Genomic DNA, 24,112 nt, shown 5'->3' with positions numbered 1-24,112 from the left:
TTTTCATAAAAAGGTTATATTATATATATTACTCGAAGGGCTGTTTCTCAAAACTATTAAAACTTCATTTAAATTCACAAATGTTCCAGAAATACATACGACAGAATTATGGAAAGAGGTTGAAGATGGGGGAGGTTGATAAATTTGTGGAGCTTGTAGAGTGTAGGATACATCTGTAAAATGCAATATTAGTTTTTTGTTTTTTGTGTGCATATTTGATTTTGAACAAAATCTTTCTTTGAAAGAAAAAAATCATACAAATTTTTAAAATAAATAGTAGACCAAATCATAACTTTACTACTATTCAAGTTCAAGTTCCAGTTCACTTTTTTTCACCTGTGATTCATGTTATTCACTCACCATACTAAACCTATCCTGGCACACCATACAGTTTGAGACCTTATCATCAGGTACCCATTGATCCCTAGTAGGGGGTACAGCGGGTAACTCACCCCCCTCTACAGACACACCCGGGGGCTTTTCTGGTACCTCTGGAAGAGGAGGGGGTCTGGTGGCAGAACTAGGAGGCGATACCAACTGGTCAGAGTTCTGACCATCTCGGCTTGTCCGACGGGATGGTGGGCTGGTTAAACCAGGACTTGTTAGTCCTGGACTTTGACCTATACGGAGATAATAAATCTTTGAATATAAGATATCATCATCACTTTGATAGATAAGAAATTGTGAATGTTTTGAAGCAAATTAAATTAATATCTGATTTATTCTGTCATATTTTTATTCATAAATTTAACTATTGAAACTTGTGTATTTCATCAGAGTACCTTGAAACATCCCGACCACTGAATTCTGTGTTTATTGTATATTATTTAGTAGAGCCATTTCAAACAAATACGTATCTAATTTTCTGAGCTCCACAAGTACTAAAATTAGTTTCAAGGAAATTAAAAAAATATCATTAAATAAGAAAAATAAAATGAAAAATGACAAAAATATAAGACTATATTAATTAATTCAATGAATAATTAAAATGATTATACATAAAACAATCAAACAAATATATAAGTAAATATATAAATCAATATATAAATAAATAAATCAAACAATTAAAATAACTAAACGACAATGCACCAAATAAAATTACTTAACAGCCTGTATACAGTAAATGTAATGAACATAAAACATAGAATGTTAATAATACAATAAACACAACATATACTTACTGTAAATAGATTAATAAATAAAAGCCATGCCATGTATAAGCACTTATTGTAATGTCTATATTAGTCCATGCATATTCATAGAATAAAAAATAATGAAATATAATGTATCTTTCTAAAATCATACATAACAAATCTATACAGACAAAAATGAAGAAAAGTGGTTGAAAACCCCAACTTAGTGCAATGACAGAAATCATTGTTAAAAGAAAAGTGATCAAATGCATTCTATACTTTATTCATAAAAATTCATACTTCTCATATGAAAGCCTATGTAGGTGTCACATACCTTTTCATAATTTCATCTCTGCTTAATTCCTAAATACAGACCATTTTAAATGTTCCTGGTGTTTTTTAATGATTTTTATCTCTTTACTGATGACAGGCAAGAAAATGCACTTTTTGGAGATTAAGGTATAACAACAATTTAATTTGGAAAAAATATGCTTCAATTAACCTGGTCGTATAAAAGCTATCTAGAAATTAAGCAATAAATGGTGTGTCTATTTAAAGGACGTAATCCTCTTGATAGCATATGTATCGTATATAAACAGGGGTCAATGAATTTATTAGTATTTTGCTTCCTGTCTTTGATGTTTATTTTTCATATTTTATATAGAGCAAACTCATACCTTGCTCATATATATGCAATACATTACATGCTTTTTTAATTATCAATAATACACACTCATTATGCGCAATCATTTTAATTGTTTTGCAATCACTTCCAATGTGATGTATATGAATGATGCTCTATTTTAGTGAGATGACAAACACTGCCTGTGTAGATTAAAGCATTTTGACTGACCTTAATTCATATACGCCTCAGTCCAAATATTGCAACATGACAGTATTACAAGTGTGTATATAAGCAGGGATATTGGAAAGTCTTCACTTATGGATTGCTAATTAAGGAGACTGGCTAATGGTTAATTACATTCCTCTTTGTTCACAAAGTCTTGCCAGTTAGTTCCAGTTTAGCTGATTTAATGTACATTACTCAATTCAACAAGTGTTCATATCACCAGCTGGTCATGAAATCTACTCCTGTTTTTGTAGATTTCACCTATAGTATTTCCTGTGTAATATACAGGCTGTCACTCAAAGTTAATGAAAAGCTGAATGACTTGAAAATTATTTCTTGTCAAATAGAATTAGACTCTCTGATGTGAGCTACCTGGAATATGGCAATTCTTGTAGGTTTCTCAACCATGTTTAGAATTATTTTCTTCATTTATGAAGACATGCATAACTTTTGAAATAACTGTATAAAACACCCTCCTGTTATTACAATACAAGAATGGTTCGATCAACAATTTAAGTCTTTGGACAGGTAAAAACAAAATGACATTTTTATCCCCACTTATCCCCAACAAACTACCCTTTCATGAAAGTTCAGAGGTGAGTTGTACCTAACCTAGATACTGTCTTTTTAAAACACCAAATAGGAAGCACTGTTAATTTGATACTTTGTAGGAATCGTTTGAATAGGATTCAAAAGGCAATTTGCATTAATAATGAAAGTGATTAGTGCAGAAGCAATAGGACAAGTGCGATTTGGCTGATGATTATTATTAGTATTATTATTATACTTTCTAATATCTAACCTGGAATCACTAAAATATGGCAAACACTATTGTGGCAACCTTCCAGTGACTTGGTAATATTGTTAGCTTTTTCATCTTGCTTTGTTTTTCATTAATTGATAAATATTCAATAATGGCATAGTGAAGACTGTAGACAAGAGTTAGAAAGATATCCCTGGGTGGTGTTCCACAAAGATTGAAGTATGATGTGTACAATGTTATTTAACTCAAAATCTCATTGATGGATAGATAGTAGAACATAACCTCCTGTGCATGATCTGGCCAATGCAGTGATGCAATGCAGTATATAACACATGCAAATGGGAAATCAAGTGAGATGTTGAATCACAATTTACATCTTTGTGGAACACCCCAGAGCTCAGGATTACAAAAAGATGCCATTGATCTTATAGCAACCCAACAGTAATCACCATTCGGTCCAAGTATTCTAAAGATTACAGGTGATAAGCTTGAAACGACAGAAAATTGAGATCAGACATAATGTAATAACTGACACTAAAAGGACACATAACAAACAAAAAAAGGTTACCACACAAACCACATAAATTTCACCAGGTAAATTCTAGGACACCAAATATTTAAGATACCAGGGGTGTTTTACAAAGATTTGAGTGTGACTAAAAATTGCACATAATTTCCAATTGCAAGTTGTATAAGACCAGACCAGGGCTCCGTAACACAAAGCATGACAATTGATCGTACGCTTGATTTTTACGATTGATTGTACATTGTAGTCAATGCAATCAATCGTGAAAATTTGTTCTACGATCATTGCTTAGCTTTGTGTTAGGGGCTCCAGATAATAGTCAGGAAATAGCTGCTACTGTAAATTAATGAACGAGTTTCAGCTTTAAATGTCATGAACACGTTGGTGTTTAAGCATGACTTTAAGCCACACTAAACTGTCTGTGAAACACTACCAAGATATCTGGGACATGAAACATTAAAGGACATGAAACCAACTCACCCCTGGTGCTTTGCCTTCTCCTCTCAGGGACCGGTATAGAAGAAGAGGAGGAGACAGAGGAGGGGGAAGGGGATGGGGCACGACCCCTCATTGATGCCAAGAACTGACGTCCCTTCAAGGCAGACACCAGGCCAAGAGGTGACAGGGCCGAGGCATACGAGGCTAGGGCGAAGCTTTGGTTCAGGGCGGAGTCGGTGTCTGCGTGCGTTGTGGGTGAGTGGGCAGAAGAGAAGGATTTTTTTGTGCAATGAAAGTGGGTGTGTCGGGGTTGAGGATATTGAATGCAGGCATGCATGGGAGAATTTCATAGATGAACAAAATAAAAATTATGAAGCAAACCACATCTGAGCAATTCCATAAAATAATCAACATTTTTTTGTATGTACATGTAAGACCCAAATTTTCAACAATTTTTACTTTAATTCATGAACAGGTCAAGCCAGGATAATTTTAAAATCATTTCAGGAATTTCCCAAATATCGGGGGTCAGACGTACTTACATTATGGAATTGCCCATCTATATTCCAAATAAATAAACTTGATATCCATGATAATATTGATAATCTTGTCATAAATGGTATCTACCATGGTAATCTTTATTTTCATTGGCTGCTAAGCCCTGTTGCCACGGTAGCTACCACTGATGGCAACCTTAACATCGATGATAAAGTGTCATGCAACTAGAGTCCTCTAAATGTTACTTAAATATCTATAATGGAGGTGGCTACATGCTTTCCTTCCTGCCAATAGAATATCCTTTGGGTGATTTTCTTTATATACCATTGATATCCCTATAAAGGCATCTGTGTGTAGCTGTTAAAAATATATTAATACCTTTATAATGAGACTCTGGCAGATCACCCATCTCACAACATGAATCATTTACTACAACGAAGTCTGAGAATAATGATGGAATAATAAATAAATCAGGATTATAATCATGTCATTTTATACATGAAATAGATATTTCTAATGATGTGTATAGAAAATATATGATAATATGATACGATACCTAGTATCTTAATAATCAAATGCTACTTTAAGTGATACCAAACTTTTTTTATATCATAAATTGATAAAATAATTTTGATATTGTAGAAAGCACACTTTGCATTATGAACTAAACAAGCAATATGATATACGACCAGCACCACAACTTATCGATTTTCAATATTGCATGAAAACAATCTAATTTAAATGGAAATATAATCCAAGCTATTTTGGCATACATTTCTTTGGTGAGTTTACAAGCATCCTACTAAATCTCTCCATACGGGGACAAATTTGCATCAAACAACCATATAGCATTTAAAATACAACTAAACCTGTTGGAATTGGTCTTATTAAAATTCATTGACGTTTTGCAAATGGACACACAAACCTCAACTACAGGGTGGCACAATCAAGCAGGATAACATAAACCAAGTTTATAACATAGTCAAATTTGTATATGCATCTTTCTGGCGAAGATGAGACACACAATATATTTTATATTAAGTCTGAATATCACTCAGAAAATTTAGTGATGCATAGAATTTGAATAATTTGAATATTATGCACAGACTTGGAATATGTTCATAAACTGGTCTATTACATGGCAGTAATATAGGACACTGTACAAATCAAACTTTGGCTAATTCAGTAAGAACCTGACAGCAAAAAACAGATATCAAGCATACTTTCAACACACTAAGAACTGAAATAACTGGTTTGGGGGCTAATTTTGAGCTATGGATAAGCAAAGCACGCAAGACACATGACACTTACTCCCAAAACAATATGTAATGTTATAACTTCTTGAAAGACATGGGGTTAGGTTTGAGTTAAAATCAATTCCTTTTCTTGCTCTTAATAAAATGAGGGTAAATATTAAGGTAAGAGTTTGGTTTGAGGTTCAGTTTATGTGAGGCTTGATGTGTATATTTTTAATGGGAGCAAGTGTCATAGAATCGATCAGCTTCATGGTGCATCACTCACCTGACAAAGAAGTATTGAGAAGAGCAACTGGGATCTGGATAGCTTCTCTGGCATACTTGGAGATGAGAGCATTGATGGAGTTTTCAGATAGACTTGCAGAAGGGAAACGCGATGACTGGAGCTCTTCTTGGAGTGTCGCCTGCACATCGGATGCAAGGTTCATCTAAACAAAATAACAAATTTTTAGGATAATGTTTGTGAACTGGATGTTTGAAACATGAATGTGAATATAAGGTGATGGTGATGAGTGATGAAGAAAAGAATGTGGTGGTGAAGATGGTGATGATGATGGTTTGATGACTGTGATGATTGACTATGACTTACATAATGAAGACAATGGCAACAACAACAGTGGTACTGATGATGATGAGGGGAGGAGGTGGAGAATTATCTTTGTGTCGCACCACATAATTTCTGAACATGCACCAAATATCGCATAGCCATGTCAAAAATATCATGAACGAAGAGTGTAAAAATGCTTAAAAACAGGATGAATGAACTTTGAAAAACAAACAAAATGTAACCTCATTGATTCTGAATTAAGTTTCAATTGGTTTGTAATTTAATAAGAATATACTGTAACTGAGCCCCTATCCAGAAACAGAAATTACTTTGCAACTCATGTTCCAAATCATGTGAAAGTTTCAAGATGAGACATAATCAAAAGAAGCAAGAATGATGGCTCCCTCCATTTTCTTGGCATTTAAGTGTCTTCAAATATTCTTTAAGTTTCACTGACATATGAAGCCTAAGAGAAAGCCAACCTTGAGATTCATCAGTAGCTGTTCCAGCAACAGGTCTGGTCTAGACATGATATGTTGATACTCTCCCCTCACTCTCTCAGGTAAACAAAGCAGAACCTATATCAACAAAATAAAACCATACAAATAAATACCTAAATAAGGATAGTTATAATTACTGACAAAATTTACCCCTAAACACTTTTCTTGACAAGCTCAACCTGCTACATCACATTCCAATTCTAAAAAAAAGAAGATATATTTAGATATTTTTTTTAGGTGAGGGGGTAAATTCATTCCCTCCAAGGTATACACAAGATATTCCCTACAACATATATCATGCTGGGAAGAAAGGAGCAAGATCTTTTGACAGATAACACCATGTCTGAACTCCAGTAGAATTAATTGACGAATGAAACCATCATGTCATGTCAACAAAAGATTATCCCTGGATTAAATGACAGTCATGGCTCATTTCACTCTTCTGCACCATCAACTTTTTAAGGTCACGTGGCCCTAGCAGCAATAGATGAATTTCATATGATTAAAAAAACAAGCACAGATCAATCCTGTGTTAGCCAGTCACCATTTCACTTTTTGGTGTTGGCTCCTACTTACAGACGCAGATCCAGCGGTCACAGAGGGAGAGTGCCCAACAACATTTGCCAAAAATTCATACACTGTGCTTTCCTTTTTTAAAGGGATAATATTTTTTGGAGAGTTGAGAGAAATTCTGTGGTCACCCACCACTTTCAGTGTGCCAACATTTAAGAAACTCTGTTCCCCCTCTTGCCAACATGCTTGTATTTCCAATGCTGGTGAGAAACATATCATCGCCTTCCCGCACAAAGGCCGTTAGCGGTCGCCTTCCCGCACAAAGGCTGTTAGCGCACTCTGCACGTTGCCTTCCTGCAGAAAGTCTGTTAGCGTGCAGTGAACAGTGCTCGCTAACGGCATTTGTGCGGGAAGGCAACACGCAGTCCGCGCTAACGGCCCTTATGCCGGAAGGCGACAAGCAGTCTGCACTAACGGCCTTTGTGTGGGAAGACGACAATATTACGGAGACTAACCTTGGCACCTATACTGATATCATGTAGTCCTCCAGCCCTCTCCAGAGATAGCTCATCAAGGCAATTATGAAGGAGATAATGGACCAAGAAGACTACACTGGGTAGAGCTATCTTCTGGGACTCAAGCAACTGAGTACAAATGGCGATTGTTTCTTCACTGCTACAAACATCCTCAAGTATCTTAAAAGATATAAAAACAATATCAAGACTACATGGAGAAGGTTTAGGGTTCACCATGTGTAATATGAAGGGACAGGAAATACAGGCAGAAAAATTGAAATGGAAAGACGAGAAAGGATGCAAAAGAGAAATTATAGGTATTCTTTTCTTGAAAGTGAGTGAAGTCCTGAGAAGGACTGTAAACCAGATCTGTAAACCAGATGAGATGAGCTAAATATGGCTTGAGTAGCGATGGTTTTAGTAGCAGGCTGAAGTGAAGAGAGGTAACTCAACGTCAAGACTGCATTACCTTTTCACAGCTGTACCACATGCAATTAATGTACTTTAATTCTGAAATGGCGACTAATTGGGTAATTCTATAATCTTCTAAACCCACATCTTTCTCAAATTTTACTTCACATTACCAACATTTCAAGCCATATAAATTTGATAACAAATTTAAGCAATGCACCATGTATATGGGTTCAGACATATTTGTAAACAGTTCTGCACTTTTTTAATGGATTTCTATTTATATGAATATCATTAATTCATCATTCTCTGTATGGCATATAGCTGATACTCAATGATATAAACTATCAATGTCAACAGCCAGGGTTGCATTTACCGCAGCAGCTGAACAACATACCTATACCTATTTTCCCCAAAATTAAGGAACATCACTAAAATTGATGTCACCATCATCACCATCCTCTGGAGATCCACTGGTGCAGTTCTATCTTCTTGCCAATATATATTTGTCTGCCATTCTGTTATAATAAACTTTTCAATCTTCTTTATGATTTCATTATCTTGTAATTTTTAAATTGTGATTCTTTCAATATTTCTGTACTGTTTTTGTCTTGTCCAATGATGGAATGTGAACATACCTGGTAAACCTGAAGGTTGTTACAACTGTTGCATAATAAATGTTCCAACTGGTTGACTAGGATAGTCTAGGAGAGGTCAGAGAGAGAGAAATTCACATGTCATTGATGTTAGACAAGCATGGTAACATTGTGATGGAGCAAGCATGCCATTGGCACCACATATCAATTTGACACATTGAAATAAGAATCCTTAGGCTCCACACATTAGAAAACTGAGTAAGGGTGCTAATGTATCATGTGATTCCTAGAAATTTGGCACTTAGGGCATTGTTGCACCAAGGCAATGATATAAAGGACAGGGTTATATGTCTGCATTTCCTTCCCTATCATATATGTTTGTCTTTACCTATGAAACATAAAGTCATTACAGGCTTATAGCAAATACAAAATAAAGCATTCAATGATGTAAGATACACTTGCACACAGAAATTCCAAAATGACTTACTAATATACATGCTCAACAAGTTGTCAAGAAAAAAAAATCTAATTTCCTTATAGCTCCATCCACTCATCCACTCACAAGCCTCTTCACATGATCTCACAGGAAATAATATCTTTACAAGAAGTCATCACAAAACTATTAATCACTCAATTATTAAGTTATCATTTATATATATCACTCTAAATTGATACTAAACTTCTCCTCCCCAAAATATATTACTTATCCAATGCGATAATCATGTTTTTTATGCCACTCTTAATCACAAAGCAAAAATAATCATCTTCAAAATACATTTCAATTCCAATGCTTATTTATGATTTCTCAGTGTTTCTCTCGATCAAATTTAAAATACCCCTTCTAATAATACAGGATTTATTTGCATAAATGCCTATATACCTGCTGGTAATCATCAATAACTCCATGGAGCTCTGCCCAATCCTTGGCCAGATCAAAGTCTGAAGCAGACATCAGCAGCTTGAGAACACTATCAGGACTGGTTTTAGAAGCATCCTGGACATCCTGCCATGTACATAGGGGTCGAATGACCTCCGAGAGGTCAGAGGGAGTACTTCCTCCCTGAAGAACTCCAAGTGAGAGCGGTGGAGAGTATTGCATAGCATAGAATGTGATCTAATGGGTAAACAAATTAGTGACCATATTATAACATAAGAAAAAAATCAAGCAAATTTATGGTAATAAATTGTACACCAACCCTTACATTCAAGCCAATTGGCACAAAGTTCAAGTACTAGATCTTTGAGTTGTAGCATGAAAATAAATACAATTGATATTTCAATCAACTGTAACTCTTTGATAATAAGATTGACATGAACTGACAATAATACTAAATGAACAATCAATTGTATCTTTAATACTACAGGGCCATTATAACATTAACCTTACAGAACATACCTAACCTACACCCCCCCCCCCTAAAATAGAATAGCATGTATAATTTAGAGCCCTTTACTCATTAATTTTCATTCTATTGTTTTAGTTTTGTAAAGAATAAAAAACAATGAAAATGAAACGAAAATCCATATTTTATTGTTCAAAATACAAATCTCAAATAGAAATACTACACAAATTCATTTTGCTCAATTGATCATGGGCCCGGCAGGCACTGTGCAGTGTCAGATCGACGAAGCTCTATCCCTTAAATGTTGAATGCCAAACAGGGCAGCAGCAACTCCCATCTTTTTACGTCTTGTTCTGATGTGGCCAGGGTTAGAACTCCCGACCTCCCGGTTGTGAGATGGACACTCTAACAACTGAGCCAACACACCGGTGAATATTGGTCAGTCTCCCCCTCCGCACCCATTAGAAATTCTTTCAATCAATGTATTAACATGTAGTCACACAATACTAAAAGAATCACAAGGAAGCATAAATTAAGAGGCTCAGTGGATAACCGGTGTGTTGGCTCAGTTGGTAGAGCGTCCGTCTCACAACCGGGAGGTCGGGGGTTCAAACCCCGGCCACGTCAGACCAAAAGACGTTAAAAGATGGGAGTTGCTGCTACCCTGTTTGGCGTTCAACGATTAAAGGGATAGAGCCTCGTCGATCTGGCGCTGCACAGCGGCTGCCGGGCCCACGATCAAGTGGGTAAAGCAAATTTTCGGAGTATTTCATTTCATGTCTATTTCGAACAATAAATTATGGATTTATCATTATTTATATTTATCATTTTATAAGTCCCGAGACTGTCTCTTGCAATGTTGGCTAAAAAATATTGCATATTTGCCAATTTCTCACCCAGGTCCCACTTAAAAAGACTTGTTATTAATAACAAATGCACAATTTGTATTAAAAATTTACAATCAGCCAATCAAAATCAAACAATATCAATAGCTATCTATTATTGCAAATTTATTCTTGTAACAAGTTTATGAAGCAGGTCCCAAGTGTTGAATGGATGCCTGGTATAATGAAAAATTATCATAGTTTGAACACCATCATGGGAACCACATCTAATTACAGAAAGGAAAAGCCCCCAGGAAATGGCGAAAGGTGAATACTTGGTGTGCTTGTAAGACTGATATAATCCACTGACCAGAATGAAAAAATAATATTATAGCCATTAATGAATACAATAAGTTCTAATTACCTTTCTGTACATCTTCAGCTGCTGAAATTTTGTGTGCAGGATATTGTTCAAGGGAGAGTCTTTCCTATTGTCCAACACACAACATTCTAGCAACTCCAGGGCATCTTCAATAGGGAGACTATCTAAGGAAGCAAGCACTGCCCTGTCTCTCAGTATCTAATGACAAAAAATAGGAAAACAATCAACATAGGTATACATGTTCTATAATAAAAATACTAGTTTTGAATTTTGGTATAGTCCAAGCTAGGGCAGGTTCTGGACCTTATTTCATGCACCTTGCAGAAGTAATCTTGATGGCAGCTTGGCAAACAGCTGAACAGAGATGTTTTTAGCAACAGATTGACAGTACTTGGGTTATTCAAACATTGAGTCAGTAATGTAATGATATCAAAAAGTAAATCAATAGTGTAGGGATGATCAATTATCGCAAGATTCCTTGGTGGTAAAAAAGCCCATTGTAGCTTCTTGCACGATTAAGCTACAGAAACTTGGTAAACGTTAGTCAACATCGAAACGCACTCCGTTATAAATCAATCAATCACTCCTTTGTATGACACATGAACATTCGTTTATTTCACTCTCGTAGTATATTCACAAATATTGTTGACATAAATGCGGAATGTGACATTAATCGTTCATAAGAATAACACCATATCCAAGTTGAGCGGTAATAAGTGATTCAGTAAGAAATAATCATAAGTTGAGTGAGGACCATAAGCTGAGAGTACTGATTAAGTGAGTGAGCGAGTGAATGAACAAGTGGTTGAGCGAGTGGTTTGCGATTGTTTAACCTCTCCTAATTTCCACAACTTTCTTTAAAGGAGAATGAAACTCTTGGAGCAAGTTAGCTTTTGCGAAAGCCGAAAAATCAAAGAATAAGATCAACAAAAGTTTGAGTAAAATAGGACTAGCAATAAAAGAGTTATCAGCATTTGAATGTCGAGATCACTAATGCTATGGAGATCCTCCCATTGGCAATGCGACCAAGATCTATGATGTCACAGATGAACAACTCTCCCCTTTTGGACACTGAAAATATACCCCAAAACATCTCTTTTTGCTCATTCTAATCTTATGACAAACGATTCATCAATGATATAATGTTGTGAAACCTCTGTACTTGTCCTCTCATAAAGAGAACACCTCACCTTGTGATAGACTCTATAAAATTGAGAATATAAGTGAAATAAGTACTAAAGTAATGAGGGAGTTGTACGTGTGTGACATCACAGATCTTGGTCGCATTGCCAATGGGAGGATCTACATGGCATTAGTGATCTCAATATTCAAATGCTCATAACTTTCTTATTATTCATTCAATCTTCCTCAAACTTTCAACAATATGTTTCTTTGATTTTTCTCTTTAATATGGATTCAGCTGGTTTCAAGGGTTTCATTCTCCTTTAATTTTCTATCCTTACAGTATGAATATTTTCTCAACAGTGAAACTTCTTCTTTCTTTCTGATGCAAGCAATATTGGTGCTTGGCACTTCATCGTACTTCTTGGAATTAGTAGACCTGGAAATTGATTTGCATACATGCCCCATGTCTTCACCAATGGGGTCATAGTTATACATGTAGGTGGGTTGGATGTCACTAACCAACCAGAGATTGACTCATAGATAGAGCCTGTTGGTGAGGCAGATATTCTATGTACTGACCAATGAACATTAATTCTACCTCTTTGTGGAACAAAAATGCGCTTAAATTATCTTCTTGGTTTGATAGTCTCAAACTTCAGACTTGTTTTCATAATTTATTATTTTATGTCACTACACCAATAATCAAGAAATGGTTACAATATATCATAAAACGGATGAACAGAACTAATAACCACAATCATGATCCAATAATAACTCAGGAAAATACATCAAATCTTCCAACCAATATGATAAATTCATCCCAGTATTACTTCCACCAAAACCTTTAATCATACCTTATTCCTGACTGTCAACAAACACTGCCATGTTGGTTTGGAGCATGATGTCATCTGACCTGCCTTGACCTGGTTACCAGCACAGTATGCAGCAAAGTCCCTGATGACAGTGTAGCTTTCAGTCCCACCAATGCAATGTATAGTATCCACAAGCTTCATGACTGCTTCCCACTGGCAGCTGGATACAAGCAACTCTACTGCTTCTTTCAGGACACCTAGAACCTCCTTCAGAAAAATGTCATAAAAAGAAAAGGATTTTGAGGTTCAAAGGTGGTAACTATCACCTGAATGTTAAAAAAAACATGACGCCTTGTTATCAAAGCAACCAGAGATTTGATGGCTTCAGGGGCCCGTTTTACAAAGAGTTGTGATTGATCCGATCAATCACAACTATGGATGGCCAGCAACGTCAACATCTATTATGCATGTTTGTTCAAAATATTTTCCAGCTATGATGTATATTCATGCATTCATTGTTTTCTTGAAAACTCATTGTGCTTCTCTTTGTTTACAAAGGACACTGTGCAAATTTCCTTTAAAAAAATTATGACACTGATGGATTTCAATAGAGTTACGGTTGATTGGATCAATCATAACTCTTTGTAAGACAGGGCCCTGGTTTTCTTCAAGGATCATGATAGATGATAATGCCTTGCCTAAGGACACCAGGGAATTAACTCCGTTTAGACCCAGGGCACTTGATTTCAATAATATTGCATGTAAAAATAACAAGAAGAAAATGTAATTTAAGGGCCAATAATCTGTGAACCAAATGTTTGACAAAGCAATACAAGAGTTCTAAGACTTCTTTCTGACTGCATATATCAAAAGTTATACTTCATATACAATATCAAAGAAGTGAAATTTTGAATATATTCTGCTGCAGTGCTGCCTCAAGCAGACACATTCCATATATTGATGGATCAACAAATGCATTTACCAGTTTGCCTAAAAATAATAAACTATGATAGGAATGATCATGTGCACATTACTTTACCTTTGCTTCTACAAGCTACACTTATCTATGAGTATTTTATAAATGATAAATCAATGGTGAATTTCATAAATTTGAACATGAAAACAGATCAAAAGACTGTGTGGATTGTAAGATTAAAGTTACCTTGGAGCGTGTATCGGCAAGAAGACTCGCTCTGACCTCCTTCTCATCTAAACAGTCATTGCCTTTTGAGCTACCCGCTATGGACAACACTTCTGAGAAGAATGACTGAACATAGTATTGCATGATGGGATACCCAGCCAAATGCTGGAGGACTTTGGTCATGGTTGATAACTTAGGATTGTATGTCCTATCACTCCCAAAGGTATCCTCAAAAACAAGACTTGCAGGACTACCAACACTAGAGGACAGCATATCTTCATCAATGGATTTATCTTTGGCAAAGGCATCAGTGTTCTCACCGATCCCTGCACTGACCACGCCTGCCAGCGATGCCACCAGTTTGGACTTTGAGTGAAGGTATTTCAAGGTTGGCTCTGTCATTGAGAAAGGAGGTTCGGCTGCAGGTGCATCTATCAAACTCCAGCCAAGTCCACTGGAGTCAAAGTTATCTGGGACAGAGAGTCTACGTTTCAGTGTTAAAGGTTGTACTGCGTTATCGGATGGACCATAGAAGCGATACCTGAAGGTTCGGTCATAAGGTGTAACCATTATCTTGAACCTCATTGAGTTAGACCGCTGAAATGGAGGTTTCTTTTTTGGAGGATAGTCTGTCAATAAATATTGAGTAGAAAGACCATAGAAAATATTACAGTGAAATCAATCAAAGTAATAAATAAATAACGCATAAATATATAATCTATCAAGATAATATAATATCTATATGAATTTCAGTTACAATTTTCCTCAATCTTAAAAGGTTAAATGTCATTTTCATACCTGTCAAAACCACTATATCACAATTTGTGCCTTTGTGGTTACAAAGTGCTGCACATAACACTAAACCTGTTGAGGCTCCTTAAAACAAATCACTTTTCCCTGACTTACTGAACAATGAAAACCTAATGTTTAGATAAATTCTTCGCCAAATACCTGCTCCATCTTCAGCCCCATTGACCAGTTCTGCCTTGCTCTCAAGTTCAATATGCCTTGGTAGGTACTTCATGGTATAATCCTCTAGCTTATCACCTAGATACTGAGACACATGAGGAGTGATTACCCTCAGTAGACCCATGTAGATATTACCATGATCTACATTGACTGGTAGGGTGGAACCAGTGAAGTCCTTGCGGAACCATTCAAGAGATTGAGGAATGATAATCTATGCAGACAAACAAACACGAATGATCAGTTAAAAAAATGCATACAACATTACTACTTCTAAAAAATAGACTGAATTATTTCACCACTTTAGAGGGGTTGCAAAGTTATTCATCATGAGCAGGCCTACTTTCATAAGCAATATATAAGTGAATGTTGCCTTCATTTCAAGATTATGAAATATCACAATGTAAAATGTCTTTGAAGCTTTAAAATTACTTCATTTCCAAAAGCAGGATTACCTTGTAAAAGATCTTGAGATCCTTTAACATTGTTATTTACCTCCTCTGTTTAATTCAACATGAACATTGGTGTATGTCAGGTTTTATCATATACATGTAGATTCCAAATCATTGGTTCAGCAAGAATTGCTCCCCTGGAAAATTACAAATAATGCCCACCCCCAAAAAAACAAAAAAACCTACCTTAATCCTAACATAATTCTCATATTACTTTGAACAATAAAACCTTATCAGAACCATTAAATTCTTAGAAGAGGCAAATATCAATTCATACCTGATTCAGTTTTTCATCCACCCTTACTCCAGCCTCAAGATGATTCTGCATTGCTAGAGTCAACTGTTCATCCAAATCATCTACTCTCAGTACCTACAAGGATACAATCAAGAGACAACAGTTAAATCTTTAATAATTAATTTAATTTATGAACTCTATTTATATTTGAGTCTTGAGATGAAAATAATCAAAGTAGTAACTATACATCAAATAAATTCTAACCATTTCTAATCTTACAAACACAAACTCTCCAAATTAAATCATCAATTATTCAGAAAAGGCCTGATACACAAATAATATAGATTATATTTGCAATCAATTACTGCATAAGGAAGGATTAAAAAAGAGAGAGACAGTGACAATCTTTTGAGGATTATTATTCTAAAAAAAAAAATAAAAAAAAAATAAACTAATGATCTTACATAATAACATATAACAAATTATAAAACAAGTGGAACGCCTCTGGCAGTCTCGCCTGCATTACGCAATTTGATATAGCAGCAGTGCTAACTTTGAAAACTACTATAAAATAATCATTAACAAAAACATCATTCATATAATGACATAATACCACGTTCATTGACCATAAATGACATTTGAACAGAGACTTAAGACTGTCAACTACACCCATGTCCACATTTCATTCACTCTATCCATAAACTTTCAAAGTTATGATGGCACTTCAACAATTACCCCAACATGGCCTAAGTTTATTGACCTTAACTGACCTTTGACTTGGTTTTGTGACCTGAAACTCACAGGGGATGTTCAGTGATGCTTGATTACTCTTATGTCCAAGTTTTATGAACTAGATCCATAAACTTTCAGAGTTAGGATGGTAATTTAACATATACCCCCAACACGGCCAAAGTTCATTGACCTTAAATGACCATTGACCATGGTCATCAGGTCATGTGACCTGAAACTCGCACAGGATATTCAGTGGTACTTGATTAACCTAATGTCTAAGTTTCATGAACTAAATCCATAAATTTTCAAAGTTATGATGGTAATTCAACAAATACCCCCAACTTGGCCAAAGTTCATTGACCCTAAATGACATTCGACCTTGGTCATGTGACCTGAAACTCAGGCAGGATGTTCACTAATACTTGATTAAACTTATGTCCAAGTTTCATGGACTAGATCCATAAATTTTCAAAGTTATGATAGTAATTCAACAAATACCCCCAACTTGACCAAAGTTCATTGACCCTAAATGACCTTTGACCTTGGTTACGTGACCTGAAACTCGAGCAGGATGTTCACTAATACTTGATTAACCTTATGCCCAAGTTTCATGAACTAGGTCCATATACTTTCTAAGTTATGATGTCATTTCAAAAACTTAACCTTCGGTTAAGATTTTGAAAATAATTTTCCCAACATGGTCTAAGTTCATTGACCCTAAATGACCTTTGACCTTGGTCATGTGACCTGAAACTCAGGCAGGATGTTCAGTAATACTTGATTAACCTTATGTCCAATTTTCATGAACTAGGTCCATATACTTTCTAAGTTATGATGTCATTTCAAAAACTTAACCTTAGGTTAAGATTTGATGTTGACGCCGCCGCCGCCGCCGCCGTCGCCGCCGCCGCCGCCACCGCCGCCGCCGCCGCCGTCGGAAAAGCGGCGCCTATAGTCTCGCTCTGCTATGCAGGCGAGACAATAATAGTAAAACCAAACTCCACGAAAATTAACCACTTTGTTAATTTTTGATGAACATGGAAAGTCGCATTTAAAATCTATTCTTATAAAATAAATGGAAGGTATACATTATCACATGTAAGATATTAAGTAAATCACAAGAGGATAAATACAAAGTATGCAATGAACTAACCCTGAGACGTGGTGATGAGGCAGACCCATTGCAAAACACAAAGGTGATTCTAGAGTCAGGGGATGGGATGTACTTCAACCATGGATCATCCTCTCCCAATACTAGAAAAGAAACATGTATTAAAACTAGTAATGCTAAAAGAATAGATTACTCAGTGACAATGCCATCGCATACATCATTACGATGCATGCAAACAAGAAATCCATGACCAAAGCAGTGGGTTGGAGCTGGGGATTAAAAACTAGCTGTTGCTATGAGTTAGAAACTGCTGTCATCACAGACACTTGGACATCTTGAATGAAGATGAATAATTGCGACATAACACTTTAGTACAAATATTTTGTCAAAAGACGATTGAATGTCAATGAGAATAAGTAGATATAGAATTTCTGCATATTGGTTTAGATTAAAATCTGAGCATTTGTGTGGATAACTAAAATATAAATCACCATCATTTCAAAACCACATTCTGTATATTTTTATATTCTGCCTATTTTCATCTCAGTTTATTGTATTTACTTGTTTACTTTGTCAGAGGACCTTTGCCCTGCTACATATAATTTATGGTGCTTTTCAAATTTACAAGTGAAGATTTGGAAAATGCACATATAACTATTTACTAAATTTAAATGAAATAGATACAGGGCAGACTTTCAAATTGACATGACAATTACATTTTCTATTGACATACCATGAAGTCTATGTTGTAAGATATCTCCAAAGACTAAAGGGACAGGTAATGATGATCGCAGAATGACATAATGGAGATCAAATGCACTGTGAGATACAGAGAAAATAGATATTTTAATAGATGTCCATAAGGGCTACATCATTCATGCATTACACAAACCAGTTGTCTTCACTGAACAAATGCAACTGGAACATGTAACTCCTAAAATTCTTTTTGGCAAGCATGTGAAAAGTAAACTTTCAACCAATACGTAAAACAATCAATATACATTCCAACAGACTACCTGTTCATGCAAGTGACAGTGTTCAAGAGAATTTGCAAAACCAATCAAACAAGACATTGACCCATTTTTTACTTGCTGGAAATGTCTAGATCATACAGATGTTCACAGAATATTCAAATGAAAATAGAAGTGGATGAAACATGCATAAAACAAATGTGTTCAGTCAATACTAATCTTAATACTAACATTCCATAATCTTAATCTGTTGTCTACTGAATTCTGAAATATCTATAGACTTGTGCAGTAAGTAGGTATATCCCAGTCAACACCAATAACCTCACTCTATTCCATAACAAGATTTATTTTCAACTACATCTTGACATACTTGTAGGTGAATTCATAAGCATATTTTCAGAAACTTACCTGATGACCCCCATTTGACCAACTCTATAAGCCATGCTAGACAGATAACTAAGTTGGTCAAGGACCATTCCACTATTGATACCAGGGGAGGTCAGCATGATAGACCCAGGGTTAGTAGCCCCACGCCCAAGAGAGTAATGCCGCGTATGACCCAGTGTAAAGGTATTGCCCTGAATCATAAGAGATATAAAAAATAATACTCTTTTGGCAAAAACTCATAATATACTGCATTAAATAAGAAGAATAATACATATAATTGATGATGATTGAACTGTTGCAAACTTGAACCACATGGTCCCTGTAAAAAGTTGATGTGAATAAAAATAAGTATGTTAAAATATCAAAATATACAGTGCTACGTCTAAATGGAAATGGGAATCCAGGGGGCTAGGCCAGCACAACACCCCTGGGTATAATAATAATAATTGGCTTTTATATAGCGCTTTATCAATCTACGACTGCTCAAAGCGCTTCACAATTATCATTACCCTGTCACTGGATTCATAGCTTTCTAGCAGCCTGTTAGGCGCACACTTGCTAAACCAACCACAATGACGGTTGTTTCCTACCGGTACCCAATTAGCACCTGGGTGAGAGTGGCAAAGTGTGGATTAACGCCTTGCCAAAGGATGCTAGGCCATGGCGGAATTTGAACACACGACCCTCTGATACAAGGTGAGAGTCAGAACCGCTACACCATGGCGCTTCTGTATATATCACTGCTCGATCACACTATAAAGCACACAAACTAAATTTTAAATCAAACGTATGATCCTCTCTCAACCAATCAAATTGTACCATTTCAGTAGCCCTTAACAATAACCATTGATAACAAGTTCTATATAACAGGGCACCTGATAAAGAATCATACAATTTAATAGGATTCTACAACAAATGTGCACTCAACCAATATTCAACCAATATAATTCCCCTACTTCAGTAGCTTGTAACAATACCTTCTTACTAACCATGATAATGAGTTATGTGATAACATATCCTACCTTTTCATTCATCTGAAGTGTGGCATGATGCAAAGCAGCATGGGCAAGCATGAGATTGAAGAGATTGGTGAAGAAACACAGCTTATCTTCATTGGTTTGTAGGAGATCCATGTCTACATGCTTGAGTTCCCTTGTAGACATGACTATGTCCCAGTACTCAGGGGTAGAGCATGCACCAGCAGCAGAACTCAGCTCAAAGGCAGCATCTGATCCCTCACCAGATACATGCTCTGAAAGAAAGAGAGAGGAATTCAGAAATTAATTATGAAGAGAAGGATTATTCTCAAGGGAGGTGTTTAATACAGTTGTTGTGAAGATTACGGATGTGGATACATGAGCCAAGTCTGAAGTTGAATCCTCAGCATGTTCTTCACTTATCAAGAGACTAAGATAATTTCATTACAAAATGAATTTTAACCATAATGGGCCAAAAATGTAATAAGATCATTAATCCCTATGGATGAGTCAAATGGTTATTTAATTACAACAAGAACAACAAGATATTTTCAGGTTTAACATGACCTTTGACATGACCCCAAATTAAATCAGATCACCATGGATACAAAAGCCAAGTAAGAAGTAGATCTGTAACAGGGTTCTTCAATTATTATGTGAATGAAAATGGACATGCAGATAAATGGATAACTCATTATGCCTCTGACAATTAACTACAATGGGCGAAGGCATAAAAATCCTAATCTAAAAACAGCTAACATCAAATAAGGATACAAACTTTTGTTTTCAGTAAGTACTATGAAGGACTCGAGAGAAGTGGAGTGATACATATGTAGAAGAATATTATTCATGAGTGGGATCACTGAATGCAAAAGCATGTTGCCCAAACTGATAATAATATGGGACAGGACAGAGAGATGTAGAAGATTTATTACCATCACTCAATCAAATTAAAAAGAATGGAATGAAACCACTTCAAGGTAGTTTAGATGAATAATACACACTGGAAGAAATGTGTAACTCACTCATCATGAGAGAGATGATCTTGGTGAGAAGCTCTTCAACGACCACACATGGTCTCCTCACAGGGTGAGGCCACTCCCCTGCCACGCCCCCTTCATTGAGTACAGTCACATTATCTACTGTATGGGGTGGGGCAGGTGTATCAATGACAGAAGAGTGGGGCATCATAGGGATGGCAGGACAGCAGCTCTGCATGATGATTTGAATCAGGTTTAACCTCAATTCACTAGCAACACTCTCTAACCTGAAAGTGTATACAGAGAAACAGAGTAAAACATTGTTTGTTTAAAACACAGTAATCCAAACATAAACAATAGAGAAGTATAAGCTATGAATTGGTTTGGGATGGAGTAGAGAGGAGATAAAGAAAATGTCATCATGCTAATTAATCAATATTCACAAGGATAAAAGTCACACAAGAATAAATTAAAAGTACCTGCAAAATTGCATGGCATATGATTCACATCCTATATTTTAACAGCAAAGACTGACCCTTTATACACCTACTAGTGATGATTTTCAAGGTAAGGTTTAAGTTTCCATTTGAATTCGAAGAGCCAAACAGATTCTTACCCACAAAATAACTTTGTAACCTGTAAGTGCATATTTCAAATGCGACAATTATTCCTGCCACAATTACATTGCAATTATTAGAAAACCAAATAGAGTAACATTTACTTACAAGTAAGAAGAACTCTACTTCACATCAAAATTATTTGAAGGGTCATACATAATTTTGATGGACAGCTAAATAACACAAATCCAAAAGATGGTATCTTAAAATATTCACCTTTGATTTTCAATTAACTTTGCACATAGAAACATAGAAATACATGTACATGTAACTAAGTGTAAAAGGTCAAGTTCAAGTACATACCTGACAGGTGGAATCTGATTAGCAAACATCAGCCGACCAAGTAAGAGACTGGGACTTTCTGCTAGGATACTAAATGGGTTTTGACACAGGTCTCGTTCCACTTTTAACTGCCTCTCACTCCCTGTAATATAAAGGATGATATTGGATAAACAAATAAATGGTTTGTCTCCCGAGACGGTATAAGAAATTGATCAATCCTTCATATAAATAATGTATATATATATATTAGGCTTATCTGATGAAAGTGAGCGAGAATGTACCGCATTAATGAAAATTAACAAAATAAAATAACACTTTAACCATTTTACACATCACTGAAATGAAGAATATATATTAACACTCCAATAAGTCTACAATCTATGTGTGTCATATAGGCATAACAGAGTCAGAAATAAACTTCTCATGAATCAGGAGCAAATATTACCTGTTAAACAGTTAGATTGATCACTTCAATTTTATAAGTGAATGAATTATACTTAGCTTCTAAGACAAGTAATCATTTCATTTATTAACTTTTTGTATAAGGTGGCCATTTCAGGCTTGATATAGTATGGACACCATAAATATATTTTTTTTATGTTTAAATAACTTAGGTTCTCATGTTTTGTTGAAGGCATGAATGCACATTTTGAATGTTGGAAATACATTGTTATATATCCCTAGCAGTCCAAACACTGTCTTACCTGGTTGCCAACCTTGTGCATCCTGAGCAAGAGAAGCCAAGACATTGAGATGGTTATAAAGAGTCAGAAGATAGTTAGCTGGGTTAACTGGTTGATCATCAGATCTTCGATTCTTTGGAAAGGCCATCATAAAACTAGGCATCACATTCTTATCAAGAGCAATGAGTAGCTGGTGTACTGAATGATTAATATCAGAAACCTTCTGCTTAGTCTTAGTCTTGGTAGGACTCTGCTTTGGGCTGGGGTGGCGAGCACCCCGTTTAGGACTACTGGTATGCTTGGGGCTATCTCCAAACTTGAGAGAGAGTTCAGCGAGGCCACACTCTTCATCCGCCTGGTATGCTTGAAGGGCCTTGGTCATAAGCTCTAGTCCTCTACGGACTTCAAGAACAAAGTTAACATGAGCACGGAGGGTTGAAGGCTCCAAGGGAGCAGAGACAGTTGTGAGAGCATCCAAGGCACATCGCTGGAAATACTCCATGACTTCAGGACGAATTAAAGCGGTTGAACTGGAAGAGATTGGGTTTATCAGGTTATGTAGCTGTCCAAGGAATGCTGATATTCCAAGCAGAGACTGCGACTGATCCAATTTGGGGCTTGACACAACCTGAGATGAACTGGTAAGTTTCACTTCAGGTCCAGGACTGCCATGTTCTGGAACAGAATCCACGTTGAGACGACTCATAGCCACATCCAATAGCTCGCTGCAGGTTTTCCAAGAATGGCTGGCAGTGCATGCAAGATCAAAAATGATCATAGAAGAAATGTTAATTGAATTGAGTTGTTGCCACAGCATACTGCTACCACCTCTTGAGCCAGGGCTAGCACCTGCTACCACTCCTCCACTGATGTCTTCAATCTGAGGTAGCATCGGTAAGGTTGAACTGTTCAGTAGATCATCAATGACACCGGACAAAGATAGTGATGCAATACCAGCAGCAGCAATTGATGCGATGCTTCCAAGTATTCCTCCAGTCTTAGGCTGCTGTGTAGAGGTAACAGTGCTGCTGGAGGAGGAACCTTTCTTGGACTTATCCAGGATTTTGAGTTTTCCAACAGCCTGCTGCCAGTGCGATGCAAAGTGAACTTCAGATACCTCTGGTTTGTCCTTCATGTCAAATATCTTGATGACCTACAACAAAACAAAGGATATACACTAACAACGTTCATCTTACATATTCAAGGACTTAAAGCAGATATATATCCCCTAAAACCCTTATCTTAATAATCCACGGTATAATTTCGTTCCGAAATATCTTAACTGTATGTTTCTTAAGTTTACTGGGCTATTTTCCCATTTCAAAACAGAGATAAAAAATCAAGTAGTCTTCATTCCCAAACATTCTTAATAGTTTGATGGCCAAATGTACTGATAAAATGAACATCTACCACTGTGTCGCATATGGCTACCCATAGGTAAACTTCATATTTTACAAGACTATAGTTATAGGTTTAAACCAATGTTCTGGATAAGGAACTAAGAAAGTTGCAATTACTGCTGAAATTAAAATGTTGGATCATCTTT

The 24,112-nt window shown here is 36.1% G+C and overlaps 1 protein-coding gene across 4 annotated transcripts in view; it reads right to left on the bottom strand.

The window, feature by feature from the left end:
• Positions 1–24,112, bottom strand: part of LOC129265385 (zinc finger FYVE domain-containing protein 26-like) — a 59,632-nt gene that overhangs the window by 16,970 nt on the left and 18,550 nt on the right. For 2 of the 4 annotated variants that reach the window (XM_064102234.1, XM_064102235.1), the window contains 19 exons: positions 22,588–23,719; positions 21,905–22,025; positions 21,030–21,271; positions 20,050–20,279; positions 19,049–19,218; positions 18,403–18,488; positions 17,712–17,812; positions 15,869–15,961; positions 15,125–15,353; positions 14,195–14,802; positions 13,075–13,299; positions 11,138–11,293; positions 9,427–9,660; positions 8,589–8,654; positions 7,540–7,719; positions 6,494–6,589; positions 5,730–5,892; positions 3,753–3,950; positions 361–620 (listed from right to left, as the gene is read on the bottom strand). In XM_064102234.1, the coding sequence (XP_063958304.1) occupies positions 361–620; positions 3,753–3,950; positions 5,730–5,892; positions 6,494–6,589; positions 7,540–7,719; positions 8,589–8,654; positions 9,427–9,660; positions 11,138–11,293; positions 13,075–13,299; positions 14,195–14,802; positions 15,125–15,353; positions 15,869–15,961; positions 17,712–17,812; positions 18,403–18,488; positions 19,049–19,218; positions 20,050–20,279; positions 21,030–21,271; positions 21,905–22,025; positions 22,588–23,719 (4,590 nt within the window). Of the gene's footprint in view, positions 1–360; positions 621–3,752; positions 3,951–4,586; positions 4,650–5,729; positions 5,893–6,493; positions 6,590–7,539; positions 7,720–8,588; positions 8,655–9,426; positions 9,661–11,137; positions 11,294–13,074; positions 13,300–14,194; positions 14,803–15,124; positions 15,354–15,868; positions 15,962–17,711; positions 17,813–18,402; positions 18,489–19,048; positions 19,219–20,049; positions 20,280–21,029; positions 21,272–21,904; positions 22,026–22,587; positions 23,720–24,112 lie in introns of all 4 variants that reach the window. The other 2 variants (XM_064102236.1, XM_064102237.1) reach the window with 2 other exon arrangements.

The sequence above is a fragment of the Lytechinus pictus genome, chromosome 7 (assembly GCF_037042905.1).
Source record: "Lytechinus pictus isolate F3 Inbred chromosome 7, Lp3.0, whole genome shotgun sequence".
NCBI classification, from domain to species: Eukaryota; Metazoa; Echinodermata; class Echinoidea; order Temnopleuroida; family Toxopneustidae; genus Lytechinus; species Lytechinus pictus.
The sequence above is the reverse complement of the archived record's forward strand: the minus strand, read 5'-3'. Positions and strand labels throughout refer to the sequence as shown.